This window comes from Phoca vitulina, unplaced genomic scaffold (assembly GCF_004348235.1).
Source record: "Phoca vitulina isolate PV1807 unplaced genomic scaffold, GSC_HSeal_1.0 scaffold20, whole genome shotgun sequence".
Taxonomy (NCBI): Eukaryota; Metazoa; Chordata; class Mammalia; order Carnivora; family Phocidae; genus Phoca; species Phoca vitulina.
In genome coordinates, this window is record NW_022589723.1 from 23,748,133 (window position 1) to 23,774,446 (window position 26,314).

A 26,314-nucleotide genomic window follows, 5' to 3' on the forward strand; every position below is an offset into this window, starting at 1 on the left:
ATGACCCTGGGATCATGACCTGAGCCAAAGGCAGACGCTTAACGACTGAGCCACCCAGGCGCTCCCATTTCAGCAATCTTCACAGCATCTTCACCAGTAGATTCCATCTCAAGAAACCACTTTCTTTGCTCATCCATAAGAAGTAGCTAGCTCCTCATCTGTTAAAATTTTATCATGAGATTACAGCAGTTCAGTCACATCTTCAGAATCCACTTCTAATTCTAGTTCTCTTGCTATTTCCACATCTGCAGTTACCTCCTCTGTTGAAGTCTTGAACTGCTCAAAGTCATTCATGAGGGTTAGAATCAACTTTTTTTTTTTTTTTGAAGATTTTATTTATTTAATTGACAGAGAGAGACACAGTGAGAGAGGGAGCATAAGCAGTGCGAGTGGGGGAGGGAGAAGCAGGCTTCCCGCCCAGCAGGGAACCTGATGTGGGGCTCGATCCCAGGACCCTGGGACCATGACCTGAGCCGAAGGCAGACGCTTAATGACTAAGCCACCCCAGACGCCCCTAGAGTCAACTTCTTCCAAACCCCTGTTCATGTTGATATTTTGACCTCTTCCCATGAATCATGCATGTTCTTAATGACATCTAGGGTGGTGAATCCTTTCCAGAAGGTTTTCAGTTGACTTTGCACAGATCCATCAGAGGAATTGCTATCTGTGGCAGCTCTAGCCTTATGACATATATTTTTTCAATAATAAGACTTGAAAGGCAAAATTACTTCTTGATCCATGGCTGCAGAATGGATGTGGTGGTGAGCAGGCATGAAAACATTTCCATCAGGGCTGTTAGATGACCAGGTGCATCATCAATGAGTGGTAATGTTTTGAAAGGAATCCTTTTTCCCCTAAGCAATAGGTCTGAACAGTGGGCTCAAAATATTCAGTAAACCATGTTATGTTGTAAACAGATAGGCTGTCATCCAGGCTTTGTCATTCCATTTATAGAGCACAGGCAGAGTATATTTAGCATAATTCTTAAGGGCCCTAGGATTTTCATAATGGTAAATGACCATTGGCTTCAACTGAAAGTCACCAGCTGCATTAGCCCCTAACGTAAGAGTCAGCCTGTCCTCTGAAGCTTTGAAGCCAGGCATTGACTTTTCCTCTCCATCTATGAAAGTCCTAGATGGCATCTTTTTCCAAAATAAGGCTATTTCATCTACCTTGAAAATCTGTTGTTTATTTTAGCTACCTTTTTTTTTTTTAAAGCCAAAAGAGCCTTTTAATTAAAAGTTACCAAACAGTTTTTGTTGTTCAGAAATAGAAACATTAATTCACCTCTAAGACAAAGTGTTCTCTGTGGCAACAAAAACACACATTCTGTGTATCTACTGTCCTCTTGCATTCTTTTTTTAAAATTTTTTTAATTTAAATTCAATTAATTAACAATGTATTATTGGTTTCGGAGGTAGAGGTCAGTGATGCATCAGTCTTATATAATACCCAGTGCTGTAGCCACCTTTCATAATTATGTTAGCTGGATCTTCTGGATACTTGTTGCAGCATCTGCATCAATACTTGCTGCTTCACCTTGCACTTCTGTGTTGTGGGGATGGCTTCCTTCCTTAAACCTTATGAACCAATCTCTGCTAGCTTCAAACTTCTGCAGCCCCCTAATCTTTCTCAGCCCTCACAGACTTGAAGGGAAAGGCCTTGCTTTGGATTCAGCTTTGGCCTAAGGGAATGTTGCAACTGCTTTGGTCTTCTATCCAGACCACTAAATCTTTATATCAGCAATAAGGGTGTTCTTTCTCATCAGTCATGTATTCACTGGAATAGTACTTGTAATTTCCTTCCAGAACTTTTCCTTTGTATTCATAATTTGGCTGTTTGGCAAGGAGGCCTAGCTTTGGACCTGTCTTGTATTTTGACATGCCTTCCTCACTAAGCTTATTCATTTCTAGCTTTTGATTTAAAGTGAGACATGTGGGACTCTTCTTTCACTCGAACACTTACAGGCCATTTTAGGGTTATTAATTGGCCTAATTTCAATATTGTTGTGTCTCAGGGAACAGGAAGGCCTGCGAAGATGGAGAATGAGGAGAGTGAGAGAGTTAGGGAGTGGTAGGTTGGTGGAGCACTTGGAATACACAAAACATTTATTAAGTTCACCATCATATATGGGTGCAGCGACTCCCCATAACAAAGTTAAAATAGTAACATTAAAGATCACTGATTACAGATCATCATAATAAATATAATAATAGGGAAAAAGTTTGAAATACTGCAAGAATGCTGTTGGAAAAATGGTGCAAATAGACTTGTTCAATGTAGGGTTGTTGCACACCTTCAGTTTGTAATAAATACAATATCTGTGAAGCACAATAGTATGCCTGTAATTTTTTATATAAATGTTTTAACAAAGTTAAAAGGAAAATAATAGTTTTTTATATTTACTATTTCTGATGCTCTTCTTTCCTTCCTCAGTTTTCAAGTTTCTCTCTGATAACATTTGCTTCAACTTGAAGAACTTATTTTAGTATTTATTGTACTGCAGTTTCTTTTTTTGAAAATGGATTTCACCTCCAGTCTTGAGGGATATTTGTATTTTGGCTGATGCCCCTCCACTCCCCTTACTTTATTTTTTTTAATTTTATTTTTTTTAAAGATTTTATTTATCTGAGAGAGAAAACACGAATGGGGGGGGCGAGGGAGAGGGAGAAGCAGACTCCCCGCTGAGCAGGGAGCCCGACATGGGGCTCCATCCCAGGACCCTCGGAATCATGACCTGAGCTGCAGGCAGATGCTTAACCAACTGAGCCACCCGGGCTCTCCTCTACTCCCCTTACTTTAAAGATGTGTTTCCACACATATTGACATCCATAGTTTCTGGAGACCAGTCTGCAGTACTTTGAATTGTAGTTTCTCTGTAATATGTCTCTTTTACCACTTTCAACTTTTTCTCTGTATTTTTGGTTGTCAGAAGTTTGTTATGTGTCTAGGTATGGGGTTTTTCACATTTATCCTGTTTAGGCTCACTGAGTGTCTGTAATTGGTAAGTTTATGTCTCTTACCACATTTGTGGAATTTTTGGCCATTATTTTTTTTAACATTTTTTTCCTGTTCTCTTTGTTCTGTCATTATGCCTGTTAGACTTTTTAACATCTTCCCTTAGGTTTTTTTTTTTTTTTAAGATTTTATTTATTTATTTGAGAGAGAGAGAGAGCACATGAGAGGGGGGAAGGTCAGAGGGAGAAACAGACTCCCTGCCGAGCAGGGAGCCCGATGTGGGACTCGATCCCGGGACTCCAGGATCATGACCTGAGCCGAAGGCGGTCGCTTAACCAACTGAGCCACCCAGGCACCCCTTCCCTTAGGTTTCTTAAGGGCCTGTTTATTTTTCTTTTAATATTTTTTATTTTTATCAAATTGAATTATTTCTATTGAGTGGTTATCAAATTTACTCACTCCTCTGTCGTCACCATTCTTCCCTTAAGCCCATTCTAGAATTTACTTTTTAAGATTTTTGATATTTTAACTTTTATTTCTAAGGGCTTACATCTGTTATCTTTTGTTTTCTTTACCCTGTTAGATTTTCAGTCTTTTCCTTTATTATGAGCATATGTCCTTTACCTCATTAAGCATAGTTATAGTATCTGCTTTAATGTCCTTTTCTGAAAATCTCAGTATCTGGGCCATCTGAGGTTGGTCTCCCTTGATTATCTTTTCCTTTGAGATTGGGTCACATTTCATTATCAAGGAATTTGGGATTGTATTATGGGTATCTGTGAATGTTATTTGTGTGGAAATTTTGTTTTCTTTCATGTTCCTCCAAAGAGTTTGGATTTCTTTGTTCTATTGAGCCATTAATTGGATTTAGAATTAAAGTACAAACTCTGTGTTGCTTGAGGTTGGCACCTGCTCAAATCTCAATTTGATTTTTTTAGCCTCAGCTACATACTGCCTTGGTCTGCCCTGTGAATATGTGCTTCAGGGTTCTGCCAAGACTGGCGCAGAGATATACCAAAAATTTGGGACTCCTCTTTTCTACATCTCTTCTTTTGGGGATTCTGTCATTACTTTGTGATGACTATGGCTGTCTTGGCTCTGTCCTCTTTCTCAAGCTAGAAAGACAGTTAGTTATTGAAACTTTAGTTCCTACATGCTGTGGCTACTGCTTATGTGCAGGATAAAGCTTTAAGAATGAGAAACTCACCTATTCTGATCCCTAAAAACTATTAAAAAGAGAAAGTCACTCATTCTAGTCATTTCTTTCAAGTTTATGTTATCATCCAACATCAGCCTGGTTTTGTTCACTCTCCAGAGCCTCTAAGTATTTGTTTTATGTTTGTATTTTTCCCGGAATTTATAGAAGCTATCTGCGGGAGCTTACTGCATTGTTTTGGAAGCTTGTTACTAGGTCACTTTTGAGGTTTCCTCCAACATATTTGCCATTTGCTTTCAAAAATAATACTTTGTTTAAAAAAGTTTTTTTTTTTTTACTAATTCTTGATCTACTTAGATTGCTAGACATAACTTTTCTATTTTGGATCTCTTCTTTTTAACACATCTGTAGTTACTGAATTATTAGCCAGTTATATGAATGCCCTAATTTTTTATGTTTTTAATCATTCAGTAAACATTTGAAGGCAGAATACCACATTTTTGCTAGGTACCAGAACAACATAGAGATGAGCAAGGTATGCTCCCTACTATTAAGTTTTATTGGTAGAATGTAAATGAAAACAACCAACAGTGTTTAAGACAGTGTTTAAGACAGAGTAAGTGCAAATAAACTTCTCAAGAAGTGTGATTAATTTAGACTTAGTTGATGAAGAACACTTCTCAGAGGAGGGGGCATTTGATCTTAGGCTGAATCAAAATTAGAAATCTAATAGGTTGGGGGTTAGATGAAGGTGGATATTCTGGGGCTAGGGAACAATAGGGGTAGTATATGAATTTGGTACGTTTGGGGAGTGATTAATACCCTGATGAGGTTGGGGGCATTGAGTTTTTGAAGGGATGTAAGAAGTACTGAAGCTGAAAAGGCAGATCAAGGCCACCTTGAAGAATGCTGCACTCAGGAGTGTGAATGTTATTCCTGAAGCAGCAGAGGATCACATTTGTGGAATGAATGGATGTGATCCAACTTGTGTTTATGGCAAGATAAGTGTGCTGCCAACATTAACTGTGGATTAAAATGGGAACATAAAAGATGAACAAGCAATACCTGAACCAGGGCACTGTATACGTGAAGAGAACAAGTGTGATAGTTGAAATATTGATGAGGTAGAAATTCATGTGAAGAGTGACTGGTTAAGGAAATACAAAAGAAGGGTGTGAATCAAGAGATTCATTACATTTCTAACCACATTTGTAAATATCCCAACATCATGCTGAGTATATGAATCTTCTTGGAACATTTTTGATTTAAAATTTCTCTTATAGGAGTGTACTATAGGCTGCACTATAATGAATACAAAGTGATTTTTCTTAGAACATGTGATGAGGTCATTTCACAGTTAATGGTATTTAAGGTCTGTGTTGGTTTAGCTACCAAGCCTAGTGAGGATTTAAGTTTCTTTAAAAGTTAATAATTTTTGGGGTGCCTGGGTGGCTCAGTTGGTTAAGCAACTGCCTTCGGCTCCGGTCATGATCCTGGTGTCCCGGGATCGAGTCCCGCATCGGGCTCCCTGCTCAGCAGGGAGTCTGCTTCTCCTTCTGACCCTCCCCTCTCTCATGCTCTCTCTCTATATCTCATTCTCTCTCTCAAATAAATAAATAAAATCTTTAAAAAAAAAAAAGTTAATAATTTTTGCTCTTCAGGAGTAGTTAGTTGTCTGGCTTATAGAGTCATTTGCAGTCTCACTGCTTATCACAGAATTTTCAAAAAAGTATAGTTATTTAGAATATTGGTTTTGATTATTGTCTAAAAAAGGAGTGATAAGCTAACAAATAGGGAACCAGTTTCAGCTTCGCTTTTATTAAACTGATTTTGTTTCCATTTTATACATTCATTCTTCCATAAGTATTTATTAGTACCTACTTGTGTCATGCACTCTTCTAGGTACCAGATATTTAACAGTGAACAAAATAGATTGCATCTTATTTTCATGGATTTTTTAATCTGTTGGGAAAAGGCAGATAACAAACACCCTTCTGTAAGATGACATTTGAACAGAGACTTAAGGAAATTAAGGGAAAGACCATTCATATATCTGGGTGGGGAGCATTTTATGAAGAGGAAAGAGCAAATGGAAAGGCCCCAAGAAGGGGGCCTGTTTGGTGTATTTGAGCAAAAACAGGGGACCATGTTGTTGAAATAGATTGATCCAAGGGGAGGAATAGTAGGAGATAATGTCAGAGAGGTGGCAGGCAGGACCTGTAAAACATTGTAGACCAATTTAATTCTGAATGAGCTGGGAAGCCTATGGTAGATTTTGAGCATAGGATTGACATGATTGTTTTTAAAAGGTCATTCTAGTTGCTATGTAAAGAATACAGACTGTAGAAGGACTAGAAGAAGGGGGACGCTTTAGGAGGCTATTACATTAATATGTAATATTAATTATATATTAATATTACATTGTTAATATATATTTGCATAATTAATATTTACATAATATTAATATTGTGTAATATTATGTAAATTTGGGCTTGGACTAAGATGATCATGTTAAAAATAGTGAGTCACAGATTTTGGAAATGTATAAAGTCAATCTAATGGGATTGTACCATTAAGAGACTTTTTGCTCTGAGACTGATCAGAGTCCGAGAGAGGCAGCCAAGCCTGTTTTTAAGAGTTGACTGTCTCTAGTGCCTCTATGGAGTAAAACACCTGACAATGTTGTTTAGATACAGGGCTTTGGTATTGATTTGGAGAGGGGGTACAGCTATCCCCTGCTATCCAAAAGTTCACTTTATGCCACTTTGCTTTTACCAAAGACCTACATTTGTACCTGTTTTTGGTAACTGAAAGAAATCAGAAGAGGATTTTTGCTTTTACCAATGGTAATTGCTTCTTTGCTTTTTACCATTTCAAATCACAAGTCTTTTCATAGTACATTTCATAGGAATACTCTACTTTTAGATAGGGAAACAAGATCCCAGGTCATCAGATAGCTCCCAGTGTGGTACAGTATATCTGCTTGCCCTCTGGAATTTAGTTTCAATCCCTGGCCATCAGGCAATACCTATGTTTTGTAAAAAGGTGGACTTGCCATTTTCTTTGGATCCTCTGTGTAAATTACTGGAATGTCCTTAAAATTTTATTTTTACATGGTATTTATATAGAGTGATGTGTCTAATAACATTGCAAAATAACTCTGTTTGAAAGTTATTTTCAAAATTAGTCATTTTCTTGGAATTAGCCATGTGTTTACTAGTGTATTTTGGCACTAGAATATCCCTACTTGTAAATTTTTGTTCTTAATACCAAATAGAATTTGTGTTTGAATTTTAAAAGGTGACCTGTGATTCCTTTTACTCTTCTTACTGTTCTTATTTTCTTAAATGCTTTTAAAAAGAATTAGATTGTTTTATTTGACTGTTCATTGTACAGTATCTCAGTTGTTTATAACTTTAAAAAAGCCTCTGTAATCACTGTTATATACTTCATATGAGGCACCATGTCTTAACTTCTCTTAAATTCACTTAGGATTTTAATATTATCATAGCTTTTTGATTTTATTTGTTTTAATTAATGTTTAGCATAACAGCAAAGGATTTGCTATTATATTCTAATTGATCCCATTTCACAATGAAGTTCTGGAAAAACACATTGGTAGATTTATTTCACAAGTATATAAAATCATACAATAAAAATGGTGGTGGAGTTTACTTGTATATTATTTTACAATTGATTGTAGCCTTGGAGTGTTATTTAAACAAATATCATTACCCACAAATAAAATTGAGTAAAGAAACTATTGAAGAGAGACATTCATAGCTTTGGTTATCTGACATAGCCATCTCCAATCCGATTTATTTCATCAAATCATTTATTGAATCACCTTATAGCAGATGGCAGTCCTGCAAAGTATATTGTCTTTCCCTGATTTATAACAGTGTTGGGATTTGATATTTGTGAAGTACATTTTACTTGCTAGGATAAGAATCTTGATTTCATTGCTCCTAAAGGGGTGTGTGTGTGTGAGAGAGAGAGAGACAGAGAGAGAGAGAAATTCCCTGTGCTCTTCCTTCCAACTTTATGTATGTGCCTTTTTTCATAAGGATAGATACCAAGCAGAGTGGTTGTAGTGTCTTGTTTTTCTTACCAGTTTTACTGCAGGGATATCCTAACCACTCTTCACTCCATTCTTTGTATTGTCCCCTTTCTTCCTTTTATTCCTTCTCTGCTCAATAGACTCCCCACTACTATCTGAAATATTTTCCCAATTCCAGACCTGTTTGTCACTTTACGCTAGTCTCAGCCTCAGGTGGCAGAGTCATTGGTGACAGTGGCAAGTAGGAAAAGAAGGAACTGGTCAGCAGCTTTTCTCCTCATTCACCCCTTTTACCTCCAGGCAGGTCTTCCCTGAGCCTCATCAAACCATGAGTAATGCTTTGTGTACATGAACTCTGTACTATTTTGGGCCCATGTGGGAGGGAAAAAAAAGGGTCTTTAGGGTATAGAAACATCATTCCCCTCCCCCACCAAAGTCTGTTTCCAGTTTTGCTAGTGGTTAAAAACCTAGAGAGGTCTATAGGACTCTGTACTAGGAGAATAAAACAAGAGGTAATAGCATAGAAGTTGTGAGGTAGTTTTATGGTTAATTCAAGAGAACACTTCTGGTGAAAAACTAAAGATGGTAGCAGCAGAGAGGAAGCTGGTAGACTAATATCTGAGTTCTTCATAGAAAGAGAATATTGCCATATGTTAAACTTTACCAAGAAGTTTGCTTGCTTCTCCAAGAATTTTGCTCTGACACCTCAAAAACTCAGTTTTTATCTCTTACTCCTTCTCCAGAGTCCTAGCCTCTTAAGGAACTGCCTGTGTATGTAGTGACTTATGATTTGTTTCTAGTTACTTTTCCTATTAAATGAGAAGGTAGCGAATTGTTTTGTTGAATTTACAAACCATTTTTGATGGTTTTTTGATGTAAGGTAAAAAAATTTAATGTTAGTTCTTTGCTGGAAAAATATTAAAAGTAGTATGTACATCTTTTGAAACTGGGCCTGTGGAATCAAATATATATTGGACTGTATTTAATTGGTTCCATATAAAAAAGCAGGTACTTAAGAGAATCTGTATATAAAATATTAAAAAAGATAAATATAAAATATTTAATTTAGTAAAAAAATATTAAAAAAGGAAAAGGTCAGTTCAATCTCTATATTAAATTATTGATTAACCCTTTTAATCTTGTTGAATAGAAATAGAATAATTTATTAAAAAGTTAAACAAGACTCAAAGTGTTTCTACCACTCAGTGATTGTTAAACTTTCTCTTACATCTATCATTTTAATCTATCATTCGAGGAACTAGCTTCTCTAAAAATTGTTGACATTGGAATTCATAGACTAGAAATGGGGAGGAAAGAGAATACATGGCAGTGATGGTACAGATGTATCTTAATAGAAATGTTTTCTCCCCAGTCACTGTATTGCAACTATATTGTATTTTCTTGTTGATAAATAGTTCTTTAGATTTTGATCAATTTATATAAATTTTGGTCAGTTTGTACAGTTCTGTATTAAGTTTATTTTCTGTGTGTGATTTCTTTTTTTCTGCTTACCTTGGTCTTATGGCTGAAGCTTTGGAAAGTTTATTATTCCTGTCATATTTCTGTTTGTAGAGCCATTGTCTTCAGCAGAAAGGAGTCATTGATGCTGAAAGATGACTCTTGCCTTTGTCAGTGCCAGCCACGACCTTCTCAGAGTCTGGATATGTTAACAATAAAACTATGGAGCTCTGAGTTTCAAACCTTGCCAGATCCTTGCTAGTCTGTAGCATGCTTTGAACCCCCCCTGCCATGTCCAGTATCATTTATAGGTCATCCTCTTTAGCTGTTGGCTTAATTAATTATCATCTCATTTAATTCATTAAATCTTTGCTTTTCTTTTACACTGTGGGAGTAATTAGTGTCACGTGATGAAAATTGTAATTGATGAAAATTCTGTGTTTTCACAGAATTTTATATATCTTTAAAAAATCTTGTCTGTGATGTTTTCTGTAGCAGGCACTCATCTTTTTTGTATTCTCTTTTACAGATGTATGTAAATAACACATAGGCCTCATATTTGTTTCTCATTTGATATAAGACAGTTCAGAGTCATCAACTGTGGTCTGATTATTTTCATTAGGATATGATCATCAAAATAAGTTTCTATTCTGTTGAATGAATACTTTCATTGAAAGTATGATTACCTTCCTCCCCCCAGCCCCACCATTCTACTTTTTGTCTCCATGGATTTGACTACTCTAGGCACCTGATATAAATGGAATTGTACAGTATTTGTCCTTTTTGTGACTGGTTTATTTCACTTAACATAATGTCTTCAAGTGCATCTAGTTGTCGCATGTGTAAGAATTTCCTTCATTTTTTTTTTAAAGATTTCATTTATTTGAGAGAGAGAGAGAGCATGAGAGGGGGAAGGATCAGAGGGAGAAGCAGACTCCCCACTGAGCAGGGAGCCCCATGCGGGACTCAGTCCCAGGACCCTGAGATCATGACCTGAGCCAAAGGCAGTTTAACCAACTAAGCCACACCCAGGTGCCCAGAAGTTCCTTCATTTTTAAGGCTCAATAGTATTGCATTTTATGTATATGTCGCATTTTATATATCCATTCATCTGCCAATGGATACTTGACTTGCTTCCACCTTTTGGCTATTGTAAATAATGCAATAGAATAGGGGTGTACAAATATTTGAGACTCTGCCTTCTGTAGTCAATTTAAGTTTGTATTTTACTTTGGCTATGTAGTATAAAAAAATCTTAACTTATATAGAAAAACAGTTGCAAATGGTGGAAAGTATGATTTAAAAAAGTAAAATTATTTCATAAAATTATTTGCAGTTTCATCAGTTTTTAATTACCGGATTTTGTGGGTTAATAGCCTTTTCTTGGATTGGGCCTCATAGGAATTCTGACTGCTATTCTGCGGTGTTGATTACAAAGAAAATGCTTGGAATATAGCCCACAGGTACCTAGTGATACTGGAGAGATGGCTACAAAGTATATTTTTAGCGATATTTCCCAAACTTGTAGAATCTTTCCTAAATCTAGAATTTTAGTAAGAATTATCCAAGCATGAACAAAACATTGTATATTTGTGATCTCTCTGTGTTTTCAAAGCTTCTGGTTCGATTGAAAATGTGCCTAGAGTGTTTTCTGTAGTAGGTACCCATCTTTGTACTACAGTGTTTTTAAAATTGTTTTAGGGGCGCCTGGGTGGCTCATTCGTTAAGCATCTGCCTTTGGCTCAGGTCATGATCCCAGGGTCCTGGGATCGAGCCCCGCATCGGGCTCTCTGCTCGGCGGGAAGCCTGCTTCTCCCTCTCCCCCTCCCTCTGCTTGTGTTTCCTCTCTCGCTGTGTCTCTCTCTGTCAAATAAATAAAATCTTTAAAAAAAATAAAAAAATAAAAACGTTTTAAAATATACATTAATCACTTAATATAGAAAGTACAGGTTCATAAAAAGAATAAATTAAGGACCTACCAACTAATGATTTAGTGATTAGTAAGTTCTACTTTGGAAATTGACTCCTCTTTTCCTGTTTGTCACCTGCCCCCTCAGTTGGCAGTCCTGTCCTTGTGAAAGAGACTTGAGAATCGTGGCTGGTTCCTGGAGAATTTGTGGTATTTAACTCAGTACAGACCTCGTTCTCATCTAAATCACAGAGGACTTCAAGGAAGTTTTGTATTTTTATTTTTTTAAGAAAAAGAGGTTCTAAACTTAGCAGAATGTTGTCTTTGTAACATCTAGAGTTTTCTCATGAAAGAATGAAAAAAATCAACTCTTTGTGTTTCATCATAGAAAACTTGGAAAGGGTTTGGGAAAGCATACCCTGTTAGGGTCAAGGATAAAAAAGACTGGTCCTCAAGACAGAAAAGGAAGAGATACCTGGATTGAGAGGTCTTCAGCTCTTTCAACTTTTTCTAGGGACTGACCTGAAGGTGAAAATAATGGAGCCAGAGCTTCAGAGGGCACATTAAGGAGCACAATAAATTGATTTTTTTGTTAATCCTTTTTTACTTTGAGTTACCCTTTGCAATTTTCAGAAGAGTAGATCTACTCATTTAGAATCAGATTTTAGAGGAGGTTTTACTAGGATAAGTTGTCACATCATTTTTATTAGTTTTAATGTAACTAACATTGATTTGATATGATTTGGTATAGTTTGATTTACTTTGATATCTCCAGTTAAGAATATCTAGTCAATGTTATATTAGAAACCAGTTTTATTAACTTGAACAGTTGTCCAAATTGCTTTATTCTCTCTTTTTTTTTTTTTAGAGAAGGGGAGGGGCAGAGGGCGAGAATCTTAAGCAGCCTCCATGCCCAGTGCAGAGCCCATTGTGGGGCTTGATCTCACAACCCTGAGATCATGACCCGAGCTGAAATCAAGAGTCAGACACTTAACCAACTGAGCCACCTAGGCTCCCCAACTTGCTTCATTTTCTAAGGCTTATCCATAAGAACTAAGTTCTTCATATTTTCATGTAGACAGGACTAAACTATAGAAGTTTGGGGGTTTCATCTACTCTTAGAAGTAGCAGTGGAGGGGCGCCTGGGTAGCTCAGTCGTTAAGCCTTTGGCTCAGGTCATGATCCCAGGGTCCTGGGATTGAGCCCCGCATCGGGCTCCTTGCTCATTGGGAAGCCTGCTTCTCCCTCTCCCACTCCCCCTGCTTGTGTTCCCTCTCTTGCTGTGTCTCTCTCTGTCAAAAAAATAAATAAAATCTTTAAAAAAAATAAAAATAAAAAAAAAAGTAGCAGTGGATGAGGAGACCTAGATTATGCCCTATTTTAAAGTCTCCAAAGACATTTTGGTTCTGAAATTCTGCATTGTATAAAGGGCGTTGTATGGAGCAGTGATGGAGACTTTCTGAGGTAACTTACTTTCTTCAGGTTTCTGAGACAAGAATTGATACACAGCTAGTTCCATACAAATGCAAATACTACTTGCTGAATTGTACTCTCTGCTGTACTGTGTGAAAACAAATCCATCATAGTAGCCTTTTGGATTTATATCTTTCACTTTCTTCTCCCCTTAGGTATGGATGAACGAGGAGGTACAACATCTTGGGGAACAAGTGGTCAGCCAAGCCCCTCTTATGACTCATCTAGAGTAAGTTCATTCATCAACCCTTGATTAAAACTATAAAGTAATTTGGCAGAATAAGTAAGGTTTTTCATATATGAGCTCTGTATCTTAAGAGAAATAAAGATTAACATATTTACATGGGAATACCATAGAATATGCAGTACCCTCATGGTAGATTTAATTTTTTTTTATATTTTAATTTACTGTCATACTTTGAGAGTTTATCTCTTAAAATGAAGGAAATGTTCTTGGTGTTATTTCTACACCTAGATTACCTGCAGTACTCATTACTAAAGTTGGAAGAGTTTGGAATGCTTTACTAACTATTCTCTCCATACATAGCCATTTTTCTTTGTGTATTGTTTTCTTCATGTATTACCTTTGAGAGATGGCACTGACTTTCCAAATATCAGTTTCTAGTCTTCCCTCCTCCGTTCTTGTTCCAGTAGTCATCAGCTGTTTATATCAGGGACTCTATAGCCCTGTCTCTTGGAAGCATATCAAAACAGACATAACAGATGACATTTCTTGGTTGGCAGTTAAGAGAAAATAGGACCAAGCTAACATTTTATACTTGGAAAGGTCAAAAGGTTAAAGCCTTTTTTAAGCAATAAACAAAGGAACAAAACATCCCCCAAAACTTTAAAATAATGAGACTGAAATACTAAAAATTAGACCAAAGAATTGTCAGTAAAATTAAACTCTGTTCCTGGACTCCACAGTAAATTGGTGAGGTTAAGGGGTAACTTTTCAAAAATGTTATACTTTGCATGAACAGTGAATTGTTTACTTCTCTTAGAATTAACCAGTAGAAGATGGACAAGCATAAAATTTATGGACACTTAATCCTAGAAGCAAATTGGCATAAGTGGAAGAAAGCAATATGTGATTGGAGTCTTCATATGGGTTATGCTGTTTTGCATTGAAAACTGCTGAGTTAAAATATGTGGTTTGTTATTATATTTGGCTGTAGCCTATGTTTAATTTATTTTAAATACTTTGGGAAGAAATAGAATAGTCATATAGAATCAAAAACATATATAGAGAGACAATTAAACCTGGTTTTTAGTGTTTTCCTTTTGGGACTCAGTGCTGAGAAAGCTGGGTAAAATCTTGGACACCTTATTTTATCTTGGGGATAGTCAAAGATTTTATCTTTGGTTGATGTCCAAATTTCCTTCCTTTAAAAGTTTTTGATTCTTTAAATAATATTTGAATAGGAAAGGTAGGTTTCCTGTTTTGATTGTGAAGTATGAGTCTTACATAGTGGAGAACAAAATACTATTTATTAATATTGGATTATTTTCTTTCAAAGTCTTGAGTTACTGTGTGATAACATATTATTTCTTAAAATGCATTAAATGATGCCTTTGTACCTTATGTTTACTTTCCTTTCAAACTTCAGTTTTTTTTTTTCACTTGAGTGCTAAATAGGATTCTAGGAGAAGAGAACATAATAGTATATCCAAACATTTACATATTTCATGATTGTGAAATTAAGTTTGCCTCTAGAGATGGACTTCCAAGCAAATCTTCCTTTTCTTTTTTGCTATTTGATGTGTAGGTGAATATGAAATGCTGTTTTTTACTCTTAATTTTTTTGAGTGTATATTGTGTATAGTGAAAAGTTAAATTGATTTTATAGTAAACTAGTTTTCTGTTTAAAAATCCAGATTAATCTTTAGCTATTCCTAGTCTACCATACAACTATATATATATATATTTTTTTTTTTTTTTTTCTTACCTGTCTACTGAGAAATCAGATAGAGTGGTGATTTAATGTTACCCTTTATTTTTATTCTCACTGAAATCCATTCTTCCACTCACTTTGCTTCTTGATTTTGAACCTAAAATGGTTTAGTTATCTAGTTAAGAAGTTATGTTTTATTTATAGTGTCAAGCAATTTAATTCCCTGAACTCTTCTCACCAGGGAAAGACAGTTATGGTTATCTTTGAAGCTGCCCTCAACACTGCTGTATAGGAAGTTTATCAACTTTTTGAGTTTATCATTAAACATCTACTAAGTTGACCATTTTTTTCATAATCATAAGTATAGATGGATGTAATTTTGTTAATAAGAATCTTGGTTTACCAAAGTATTTATTCTACTGAGTATCATAGTATGTTGAATTTTTTAAATTCAGGAGAAATACTGATATTGGCTATAAACCAATTTTGACACATTGTAAAATTATTAAAAAGTCAATGTAAATTTTAATGAAATTGCAGGTACTTTTATAGAAATTATGTCAGTGAAATTTATTTAGACTTTTCCAGTATAAATAATACATTTCCGTCACAGCAAGTTGTATCATTTAAAAATTTTTTTGGTTTTACATTCCTGATAGATTTTTTTATTTTACTTTTTGTAAAGTTTGAAAATACTTAATAGGCCACAATAAAAAGTATGTAAATCAACAGAATGAGTAGTTTGGTGGGGTTATACAGCATATGCTTTTAGTTTAGTTGGGCTCAACTGAGTTGCTGTTCTCCCTCCCTGCCCCGCTCTAAAACTATAAGGGAGGGGAAAAAATCCTTTTTTTCCATTACTGTAAAATCTTATTTGGCACATGAACTCTATTAATACTCCTCTATTAATGTAGTAAAACCGCATTTTACTGTGTAAGATTGGCTACACCAAATCATGTAGGTTGAACTTAATATCTATTTAACAGCTTTTTAAGGGGAAATTTTTGCTTTGTATACTTTTTGCCTAATAGGTTCTGACTTTAAATCTAACAAAGATAGCATTCTGCTCTAGTAACCTTGATATGTAAGTGAGCTCTACCAGAGTTGTATGGTTAAGAGGCCACAAACTTCTCATCAGTGTAATTAGTCTTACACATGTTCTCTCAGAAGTAGGAAAAGTCATGGGCGCCTGGGTGGCTCAGTTGGTTAAGCGACTGCCTTCGGCTCAGGTCATGATCCTGGAGTCCCGGGATCGAGTCCCACATCGGGCTCCCTGCTCGGCAGGGAGTCTGCTTCTCCCTCTCCCACTCCCCCCTCTTGTGCTCTCTCTCTCTCTCACTCTCTCTCTCAAATAAAAAAAAAAAAAAAAAAAAGAAGAAGTAGGAAAAGTCACTCCAGCAGAGCTCCTGACTGCCCTATTTTTCCCAAATGCACAAGAAAAGTAGCCTTAGAGTATACAGGTGATTCGTTGAATTTCTGGTTATCAGAACTATCCATAGCACATCATTCAAGAAAGAATTTTTGTTAGGCAGACACAGAAATAAATGCTGTACCTAATAGTGGTTATAGAAGAATTGGTAGAATGGTCAGCATTCTTACAAAATGTGGAGATGAGACAACATGTTTGAGACACTCATAAGAAAGTAAGAGCATTTGTCGCATGTACCTCAAACCTCTCCACCTTTGTTAGAGTCCTGGTTTCTGCACTGTTGACCTACTGCCTACCTGTGCAGAATAACACACACAAATGAACAGAAAAAAGCATCATCATGATGTGAATAACACTTTTATTTTCAGAAATATGCGAAAAGTGGTGTTTGAGGTTAAAGCCCCAAAGATTACAAAGAGCAATTAAGATCTCAGATAGTTTAGATGTAAGCAAGAGTTATAGTTAATGAGTTTGTTCCCTCTTTCCCTTAGTTTTGATCCTTTCCTGCAAACAAATGTTTTCTATATTTGACATTGCATCAGGCATAAAGGGCAGAGAATACCATGATTTTTGTTATTTACCACCGCATTAATGATTTATTCCAGTTCCAGATTTTTTTTCCCTCCTCTTTAGAAGACAGTGGTCAAGAGCACGGACTCTGGAGCCAGAGTGCCTGGGCATGAATCCCATCTCTGCCATTTACTACCTGTATGATTCTGGACAAGTTACTTAAATCCACTGTCCCTCAGTTTACTCATCTGTGAAATGGGGATAATAATAACTTCTTTATAAGATTGTCATGAGGATTAAATGAATGTAAATCCATGCTTAAATGAGATAAATCTATGTAAAGTGCTTAGATCAGTGTCTGGTACATAGCGTTGTGTAAGTGTTGGCTTTAATCCTTTGTATATCAGAATTTATTAACTAGATCTATATGGAACAATTAACCAAATTTAAATGAATGAATACATTTGCAGATGTGCTACATCCTAAGTGTAATGAATAAGAATTATTTGCTGATTCTGTCATGCTTAATATACTTCCTTTAGATTTGTAAAAGACATAGATAAAATCTATTTCCTTTCCCCTTCAGTTATCTGTTTCTTTCTTGGGAAAGCAGAAATCCTGTGATAAACCTAGATATAAAAGTTTTACTCTGTCTAGTACAAGGCTTTTTACATAATGGATGCTCTATACATGTTTGCAGAATATAATCAAATTGGGGAAGAATTGTTAGATTTACTAAATTAATTGTGTTTGGAGATGGAGAAGAATCAAAGTTGATTTATGATGAAGCTTGAAGTTCGAAGTCAATGGTGGTGATATTAATGGTAATAGGCTTCCTTTCTCCTATGCTTAGCATATTATTGTCCTGACTGATACTACTGCGTAGTGAAGCATTTTATTTAAGATCACCAACTCTGGAGGATTGTACTTTGTGACCCTGGACAAGTTACTCAACCTCTTTGTGCCTCAGATTTCTCATCTCTAAAGTTATGATAATTTTACACATACTTTGTAGGGTTTGAGTAAAGATGAAATGTAATAACAGCTATAAAGTATTTCATTTCATTTACTGACACAATAAATGAAAGCTGCTATTACTATTATTACTATCATTATTATTATTATGTCCAAATATCTAATATTTCAAGTTTCATTTTCATGGTCATATTTCCTGATCTACAGATTCCATTCCTGAAATGTTGTGTGATCATTTTAGTTCATGGAAATTCCAAGGGACCACGTCATCTTGGTTTTCCTGCCCTCTTAGCTCTGCAGCCCAACCTAGGCCAAGCTCAAAGTACTGAAGTACTATTGGGATTTGCATCCTGGAATTATGACAGGGCTCACAGAAAAGGGGAGAAGTCTTCCTGTTGACACTCTTTCCCTAAGATACAGAATTTTTCATTCCTCAGTTTAAAAAGTAAGAGATCAACGGTAGGTAACCACTAATAGAAATTATATTTATAGGCACCAGCAGTGACCAGCAGTTGGCATTTTAATTGTGAGCATTTTTCAGGTTATATATAATCTATTGTAGTTATTTTGGGTGAAAGAAGCAACATTCAATTACATGAGTTTGCTTATTTTTTCTAATTGCTAAATGTCTACCATGGTTTTCCTTTCTCTGTATAAAATATGGTTTGCAGAGTGAAACAGTCATGTCCATGTTGCTCTTCCTTTCTTCCCCATTTTGCAGTATCATAGAATTTCAAAACTAGAAAGTGTGATAGCTGTGTCCAGTCCTTTTATTTTATAGATCAGGAAACTAAGAGAGTTTGAGATTTGGCTAGGTTGAGATAGATGCTGTTGATACAAAATACACATAAGATTTGGCTAGACAGTTTGTCTAGTTAATGACAGACTTTGGCCTAGAACTCAGATATTCCAAATTCTATACAGTTACTTTTTAACCCTCTTACCTTAGTATTTCCCAAGTCAAAGAAGAAATGTCTTAAATTTTTTGCCATATACTGAAGGAATGGGAGAAGAGAGGAGAAAGTTGAAGAGAAAAGAGGATCTGCAATTGATATTTCGAAAGAGGACATGGGACATGATATGATTTAAAAAAAAAAAAAAGTTTGCTAGCCCACATAGTGTATCATGAGGCAGACAAGCATAGAATTTAAGAGCTTGAACATTGAATTCAAGTTGTGTGGGTTCTATTTCTGGCACTTCTACTTCCTAGCTGTATGACTCTGGGCAAATTATTTCTCTTTGCCTCAATTTTTTTTTTCCTTTTCCTTTTCTCATTGATAGAAGGGAGGTGGGTACTAATAATAACTACCTTAGTAAAGTTCCGGACTTAGGCCTATTAGTGGAGAAGGAAAACCAGTTATGTGGTGATGAGTTGGCTTTAAAATACTAGGTTTAGCGGCTGTATATGACTCAGCACAAAATAATTTCAGACTTTTAATCAAGAAATAAATAGTAGGTGTGTTTTGAGGGCTTTCATTTAATACATACTCTGACTTTCTGCTACCTGTTACAGTGAGGTAGCAGAGTAAGGGTTCATTTTATTTAAAAAGCACCAGCAGTGGTCATTTCTCCGGCCATTTGTCAGGAATACACATGGATGGCAGCCTGATAGACCAAGTCAGGTAGGAAATGAATATGAGAGTACAAAGATTCAGGAATTGCTCTAGCCTTCTAATAAGACTCTTACTCAAAGCCATAGATTGGGTACTTCCTTTGGATAAGGGAAACAAAAATAAGTAAAAATTCAACTAGAATAAATGTACAGCTTTCAGATTATATGGAAACTAACCTGAGTCCATAAGGTCATCTGGATGAGTTTAATGTTAACCTCTCTAGCTGCTCCTAGACCATTTCTGCCTGAAGTAGCTAAAGTGTTTTTTAATTCTGCTTAGTATTCTCTCCCTCCTTAGCAGGTATTCAGTATCTTTTCATTCATGTGGATGAGCTTGGCAAACAGCCACTCTGTAGTTTGGTGGATAGCAAGTTGGAGATGAGGTAATAGAGCCTCATCTATGTGCTATCTGTACATAATACACAGAGGTCCTTCTGAGCCCAGGAAGGGTTATACTGGCAGAGTTTGGGGAGAGCCTGATGTGAGTTCATATACATTTGACAGTAGAGGCCTTGGGAATATGTAGGGGTAGAGAGAACCTGTAGTTTTCTTCTCCCAGGATAGCACAGTGGTATGAGAGCTACCTTTGTAAGTAAGGATGATAATGTTGTCTTTCTGCTTTTAAGGAACTTGTGCTTACTCTGGTTCCCCAGTTTTAAGATGCTGAAATTTGTAGGGACACTCAGTTTCTGCATCATTAAAAGTGAACAAAGTATATCTTAGAGTTCAGGAAATATGGTTAGAAATACAAGTCATATTTACCTAAATAGTTAAATAAATTATAAAACTTTAACTCTTAAGGCAGCAATGAAGAAGCTATAATTATTAGGCAGCAAATAGTTGACTATCAAATTAATTTCATTGGTTACAGAAGATGGAGAGATTACTTTCGGTGATCAGGAAAGAGTGAAGAGGAAGTGTTTGAGTAAACTATTGTAGTACAGACAGTATTTGTATGAATAAGATTAAAAGGAAGACAACTTTCTGGAAATGTGGAATGTTGGGACCACAAGTACAGAGACCTCAAAATCACAAAATTCAGTAAAGAGTAAATGATCTTGCTATATAGGTAAATAGTGTGATAAGGCAGGTAACCCTTCTGTTCAAGAAATGTAGCCTATCCTTTGGTGAGTAGAGAGTTACTTAAAAATAAATTTTTATGCAGGGAATGACACAAAGGATTTTGTAAAGATCAATATATTGTGGTATGAGGGATGGATCCGAAGTGAAAGTGACAAGAAATAGGACGATCTGGTAAGACATTACTACATAGGCCTACTTGCAATGAAATAAGACTTAGGATGATAGGGTCAAGATCACAAAATAATGGAAAGAGGAGCGATGTCTCAAAGGAAAAAAATACTGGCACATTTGGCAACTGAGGAAGATATAAAATCATATATATTCACTCCCCCCACAGAATGACGGCTCCTGAATTAAACCCCATGTGTTTTATTCAGGCTTTGACAAGGTAGCTGCAGTTGTGTGATGCAACTACCAAATTGTTTGATTTTGATAGTTTCCCTTATAAATGGGAAAATCTAGTTGTGTGAATAAAAAAATAAATTTTTACTCATTGTCCTCCATTGATAGCATTGATGGGTAATAAAGTTTAGTGTTACTTTCTCTTCTGTAGAGTAGATATTTTCTCTAGATTGTTTATTGTTTGCTATTGTTTTTATTTTCAAAGGGGAAAATGGTGTAGGTTTTATAGCTACTACGAGTTCAAATGCAATAATTAGAAAGGACACACAAATTTTGAAATAGTATTTTATGCCTCTTGATCTCAGGTACAAAACACGAGATGAAGCAGTTAAATAGCAAAGCGAGACAGGAGGGACAGAGAATTAAAGTAAGTGTTTTCTATATATTGCATCTATGTTCCCATTAATCTCTGTTTTGTTATGTAACTGCTCCTTCTGAATGTTCTGAATGTGAAGAAAAACTATGGGTGAGAAAAGGGTGTATTTTAAAGTTAGGTTTAAATAGACCCATGAGGGAAAGTGTTGTTTGTTACTCTTCTTTGTATTCAAAACAGCACCTGCCTATAACTTGTAATCTTAGTTCTTGGATAAGGAAAAATTGGGTTAGGATGATGTAAGCTCCTTTAAATCTCTTGCTACCAGATATTTAAAATGAAAGAAATCACACAGCTATCAGGTTGTCTACTTTTCCATTTTAAGCTAGGCAGACCTTCTACTTTTTTCAGTTTAGCCATTCTTCCAGGGACAGTGTCCGTTCAGATACTGTCACATAGCTTTTGGAACCAGGCTTTATGTCAGTTTGTCACCTCACTGTAAGTTTCACCTAACTTTGCATGCCTGTCATTATAGCATCTTTATCAGGACTTATCTTTACAGTTCTCTTTTTTAAATCTTCTTATTGTTTAGTCTTTAAATTAACAAGTGAAAGTCAAAACATATTACTGTTTGAATATCTCTTACGTCCCTTTTTGTAATTGTTGAGGTCTTATTTCTGGCAGCTTTTTTATTATTTTCTATAGATTTACATATTTCTTATCCATAAGAACAGAATGGAGGGTAGATTTGGGCTGAATACCTTTCTAGGTTCACTTAGCCTATTTTTGTCAATAGCAATAATCATAACTAGCATTTGTTATAATATCATTTAAAACCTTTCACCTGTTCCCTATTTTATGCTTCACACCAGCTTATCAAGAAGCCATTTTTAAAATCCTGTCCATTTTAGAAGTGAGGAAATTGAGGTTCAGAGAAGATGGATAACTTAACAGATATTAAACATCCAAGACTAGTAGCCAGGCAGTATGACTCTAAGTTACTCTCCCCTTCTACCATATCACTTGCCAACATGTAAAAGACCCCAAAACTGTTGTTATTCCTCCTTTTCTAGGACTTTAAAGGCAGACACTCCAGAAGTTGTAAGATGATGGCACTGTCATTATTTCTTATAAAAATATTATTTACATTTTATACTTAAAAAAATATAAGCCATAGAATCAATTAGATACGTTTACTTCCTGGTTTCACCACTATATTTGACCTTGGAAAAGATAGATACTTAATTTCTGAGCCTCAGATTTCTCATCTGCAAAGAGATTTATCTCGTAACAAGTGTGTGAGAATTAATACAGGAAGTTTTATAAAGCACAATATCTGGAATTTATTAAGTAGGTTATAAGTGTTCTTCCTCTTACATCCAGTCTCATGAAAAATTACAGATCCATTTTGATACAGAAGTACGTAGGAATTTTACAAGTCTCAGATGCTCCTTAGAGAAGCTGCTGTTTTGAATTCCTGGAGTATGTCCTGAACAAGATGAGGGACCTGTTGCAGTTTTTAAATGACCAACAAGAGGTTCTGTAGGTCAAGAAAAGTAAATTGTTCGCAAAATTGAAACTATTGGAAAAGTTTATTCCATTATAGATGTTGGGATTTAGAGATTATTGGGGAAAAAATTGGGCAACCCAGATTTTTATAAATAGAGATTCTTACTAATCTACATTCTTATGACAGGCTGTTCCTTAAATTTGTTTGAAAGGATATCTACCCCACAGGGTAGTTATGAGATCTAAATGAGCTTATGTATGTCAAAGGCTTAGCATGAGCAATTAATTTTAGTTCCTTTTGTGATGTACTTTTGTCATATATTCTAACATTTGTATTTTGAAAATAACAAGCTTGGAGTGTTTTTCCTTCAGTGTATTGAACTGATACTTAATCCTTTGTCCTATCAAATGAAATAATTACTTTAATGTGGTTTTATATCAGAATGTGCTTCTTTTTGCATGGAGCAGCCCGCTTCTTGGTGTTTAATATAAGAAGTTATTTAGTGATTAACAAGAAAGTATCAACTGTCCTGTAAGCAAATATGGTCTCCATATTGGTGATACCATTACATCTCATTGGGTTTATAGTTTTCTGAGTTCTTGCTCTTTAAATATTATTTTTGACTTCCCACTAACCTTACGTTACTCTCTTAGATCACTTTATATTCACTTGCTTCCCAGTTTAGAATTCTGTAGTCTTCTCTTGGGCTTGTACTCTTTGTAGGCTGTTCACATGGAATCCTTTTTTCTCTCAGTTCTTTCATTCATGCAACATTTATTGAGATTCCATAATTTTCTGGTCTTTGGAATAGTTAAGCAAAATAAAATGATCAGTCCATACTATCTAGGCAAATAAGTGCTCATTCTCATGGGGAAAACAGATTATTATACTCTATAGTGATAAAAGTTATGATAATGATGGCCCAGGGAGAGTAGAAGCACAGAAATTGAAGCAATACTTGGTTATCAAACCTCTAGGGCACATCAATTGAAAATGGTAATCTGTTTATAATATAAAGAACAAAGGACTTAAGCCCGGAGACTTTCCCATTAGACAAGTGAACTTGATCAGATGTTACTTACTCTGGACATTAGTTCATAACATGTAAAACAAAAATTTTCTCCAAGATCATGGTTTTTCACACTGTGCTTAATAGGATATTAATAAATAATTTGTAAATACAGAGCTCCATAGTCTAATATATTTATATATTATTGAGTTAGACAAAATTAGACTTACTTGTTAGATTTCTCAGTTTTTAATATTCCACATGCTAATATGCAAGTTATAATTCCTTAAGAAAGGAATAGAATATACTTCTCACAGTTTTTTCCCCACCCTGGAATCCTGCATTACTTATGAATTGAGTTTGACTGCTAGTAATAGTCTCAAGAAATAGTTCATTAGATGACATACATTTAATCATTAATTTAGATCTGTGATCCATTGTGAGTTCATTTTTGTATAAGGTGTGAAGTAAGGGTTGAAATTGATGGTTTTTTTTTTTTTTTTAAATAATGCTATCCAGCTTTGTTACCACCATTTGTTGAAAAGATGATCTTCCCCATTGAATTCTCTTGTTATCTCTGTTAAAAATCAATTGACCATGTATGTGAGGGTCAATTTCTGAACTGTTTTGTTCTACTGATTTTTCAAAGCCTTTACAGCAATACCATAGCACCTTGATTACTGTACCTTTAAAATAAATCTTCAGGGGTGCCTAGTTGACTCGGTTGGGTGGCCGACTGTTGGTTTTGGCTCAGGTCATGATCTCAGGGTGATGAGATCAAGTCCAGTGTCAGACTCCGTGCTCAGTGGTGGGGGAGGAGGGGTTTCCTGCTTAGGATTCTCTTTCCTTCTGTCTCTGCCCCCCACCAAGTGAATGAATAAATCTTAAAAAAAAAAAAAATCTTCATATCAGGTAATGTAAGTCCTCCAACCTTGTTACTATGTTTCAAAATTGTTTTTGCAAATTCTAGGCACTTTGCATGTAAATTGAAAAATTTTAAACCAGCATATCAGTTTTTAAAGATTTTATTTATTTGAGAAAGAGAGAGAGCATCAGTGGTGGGGGGACGGAGGGAGAGGGACAAGCAGACTCCCCACTGAGCACAGAGCCTGATGAAGGGCTCATCCCAGGACCTTGAGATCATGACCTGAGCTGAATTGAGACACTTAACTGACTGAGCCACCCAGGTGCCCCCAGTTTCTACAATTCTGAGATTTTGGTTGGGATTGTGTTGAATTTATAGATCATTTTAAGGGGAATTGATAACAGTGTGGAGTCTTCTGATCCACGAATGTGGTGTATCTCTCTATTTAGTTCTTCTTTAATTTCTTTCAGTAATGTTTTGTAGTTTTCAGTGAACACATCCTGCACATCTTTTACTTAGTTTATCTCTTTCCTAATTTTTGATGCTAGTATAAATTTTTTATTTCAATTTCTGAGTCTTCATGTCTTATGTAAGACTACAATACATTTTTGTATGTGGATCTTGTATCCTGCACCTTGCTAAACTCACTAGTTGTGGTAACTTTTTTGTACATGCTAGAAGGTTTTCTATTTGGATAGTACATCATCCATGAATAATGCGAGTAACTCTTTCTTTTCCAGTCTGGATTTTTTTTCTTCTTATTGAATTGGTTATGATATCTTGTACAGTGTTGAATAGTAGCAATAAGAATGGTTAGCTTTGCCTTGTCCTTGATGTTGGGAAAACTGTGTTTCACCATTAAGCATGATGTTAATTATAAGTTTCATTGATGTGATTTATTAGATTGAGGACATTCCCTTCTATTCCTAATTGTTGAGAGTATCAAAAATGGATTTCTGGATTTTATGAAATGTTTTTTCCACATTTATTGAATTGGTCATATAATTTTTTAGTGTGTTACTCTAGGCATTATATTTGATTACTGTTTTAAATTTTAAACTAACTTTGCATTCCTGAGATAAATAGCACTGGGTTATTATATATTATCCTTTCTATATATTATTGAATTCAATTTGTTAAAATGTTAAGAATTTTTATATTTGAGTAATACTGATCTGTAGGATTTTTTTTTCTTGTACTGTGTCAGAATTTGGTATCATGCTAATATGGGCTTCAAAGAATGAGTTGAGAGGTATTACTCTTTAACTTCTTGAGGAATATGTGTAGAATTGGTATTATTTCCTCCTTAAATGTTCAGTAGAATTTATCAGTTAAGATATGTGTGCCTGAAGTTTCTTCTAGGGATGATTTTTAATTATAATTTCAGTTTTGTGAATAGATAAAGGACTATTCAAGTTACTTATTTTTTCTTGAGTGAACTTTATTAGTTTGTGTATTTTAAGAAATATGTCCATTTGTCCATTTCATCTAAGTTGAATTTATTGGCATAAAGTTGTTCATAATATTTGTTATCTTTTAAATATTTGTATGAATTATCTTTTGATTATATCAACGAAGTACCACAAATTTTGTTTCTTAAAATAATACACATTTATTGTCTGTCAGTTTCTGTTCATGAGGATTTGGGTGTAGCTTTGCTTGGTCCTCTGCTTCAGGGTCTCTTATAAGGTCGTAAG

At 35.4% G+C, this 26,314-nt stretch overlaps 1 protein-coding gene across 4 annotated transcripts in view; it reads left to right on the forward strand.

Moving 5' to 3' along the window:
- Positions 1–26,314, forward strand: part of TCF12 (transcription factor 12) — a 372,079-nt gene that overhangs the window by 143,363 nt on the left and 202,402 nt on the right. For 3 of the 4 annotated variants that reach the window (XM_032417040.1, XM_032417042.1, XM_032417041.1), the window contains exon 4: positions 13,170–13,243. In XM_032417040.1, the coding sequence (XP_032272931.1) occupies positions 13,170–13,243 (74 nt within the window). Of the gene's footprint in view, positions 1–13,169; positions 13,244–21,225; positions 21,288–26,314 lie in introns of those variants that run through there. The other variant, XM_032417043.1, reaches the window with a different exon arrangement.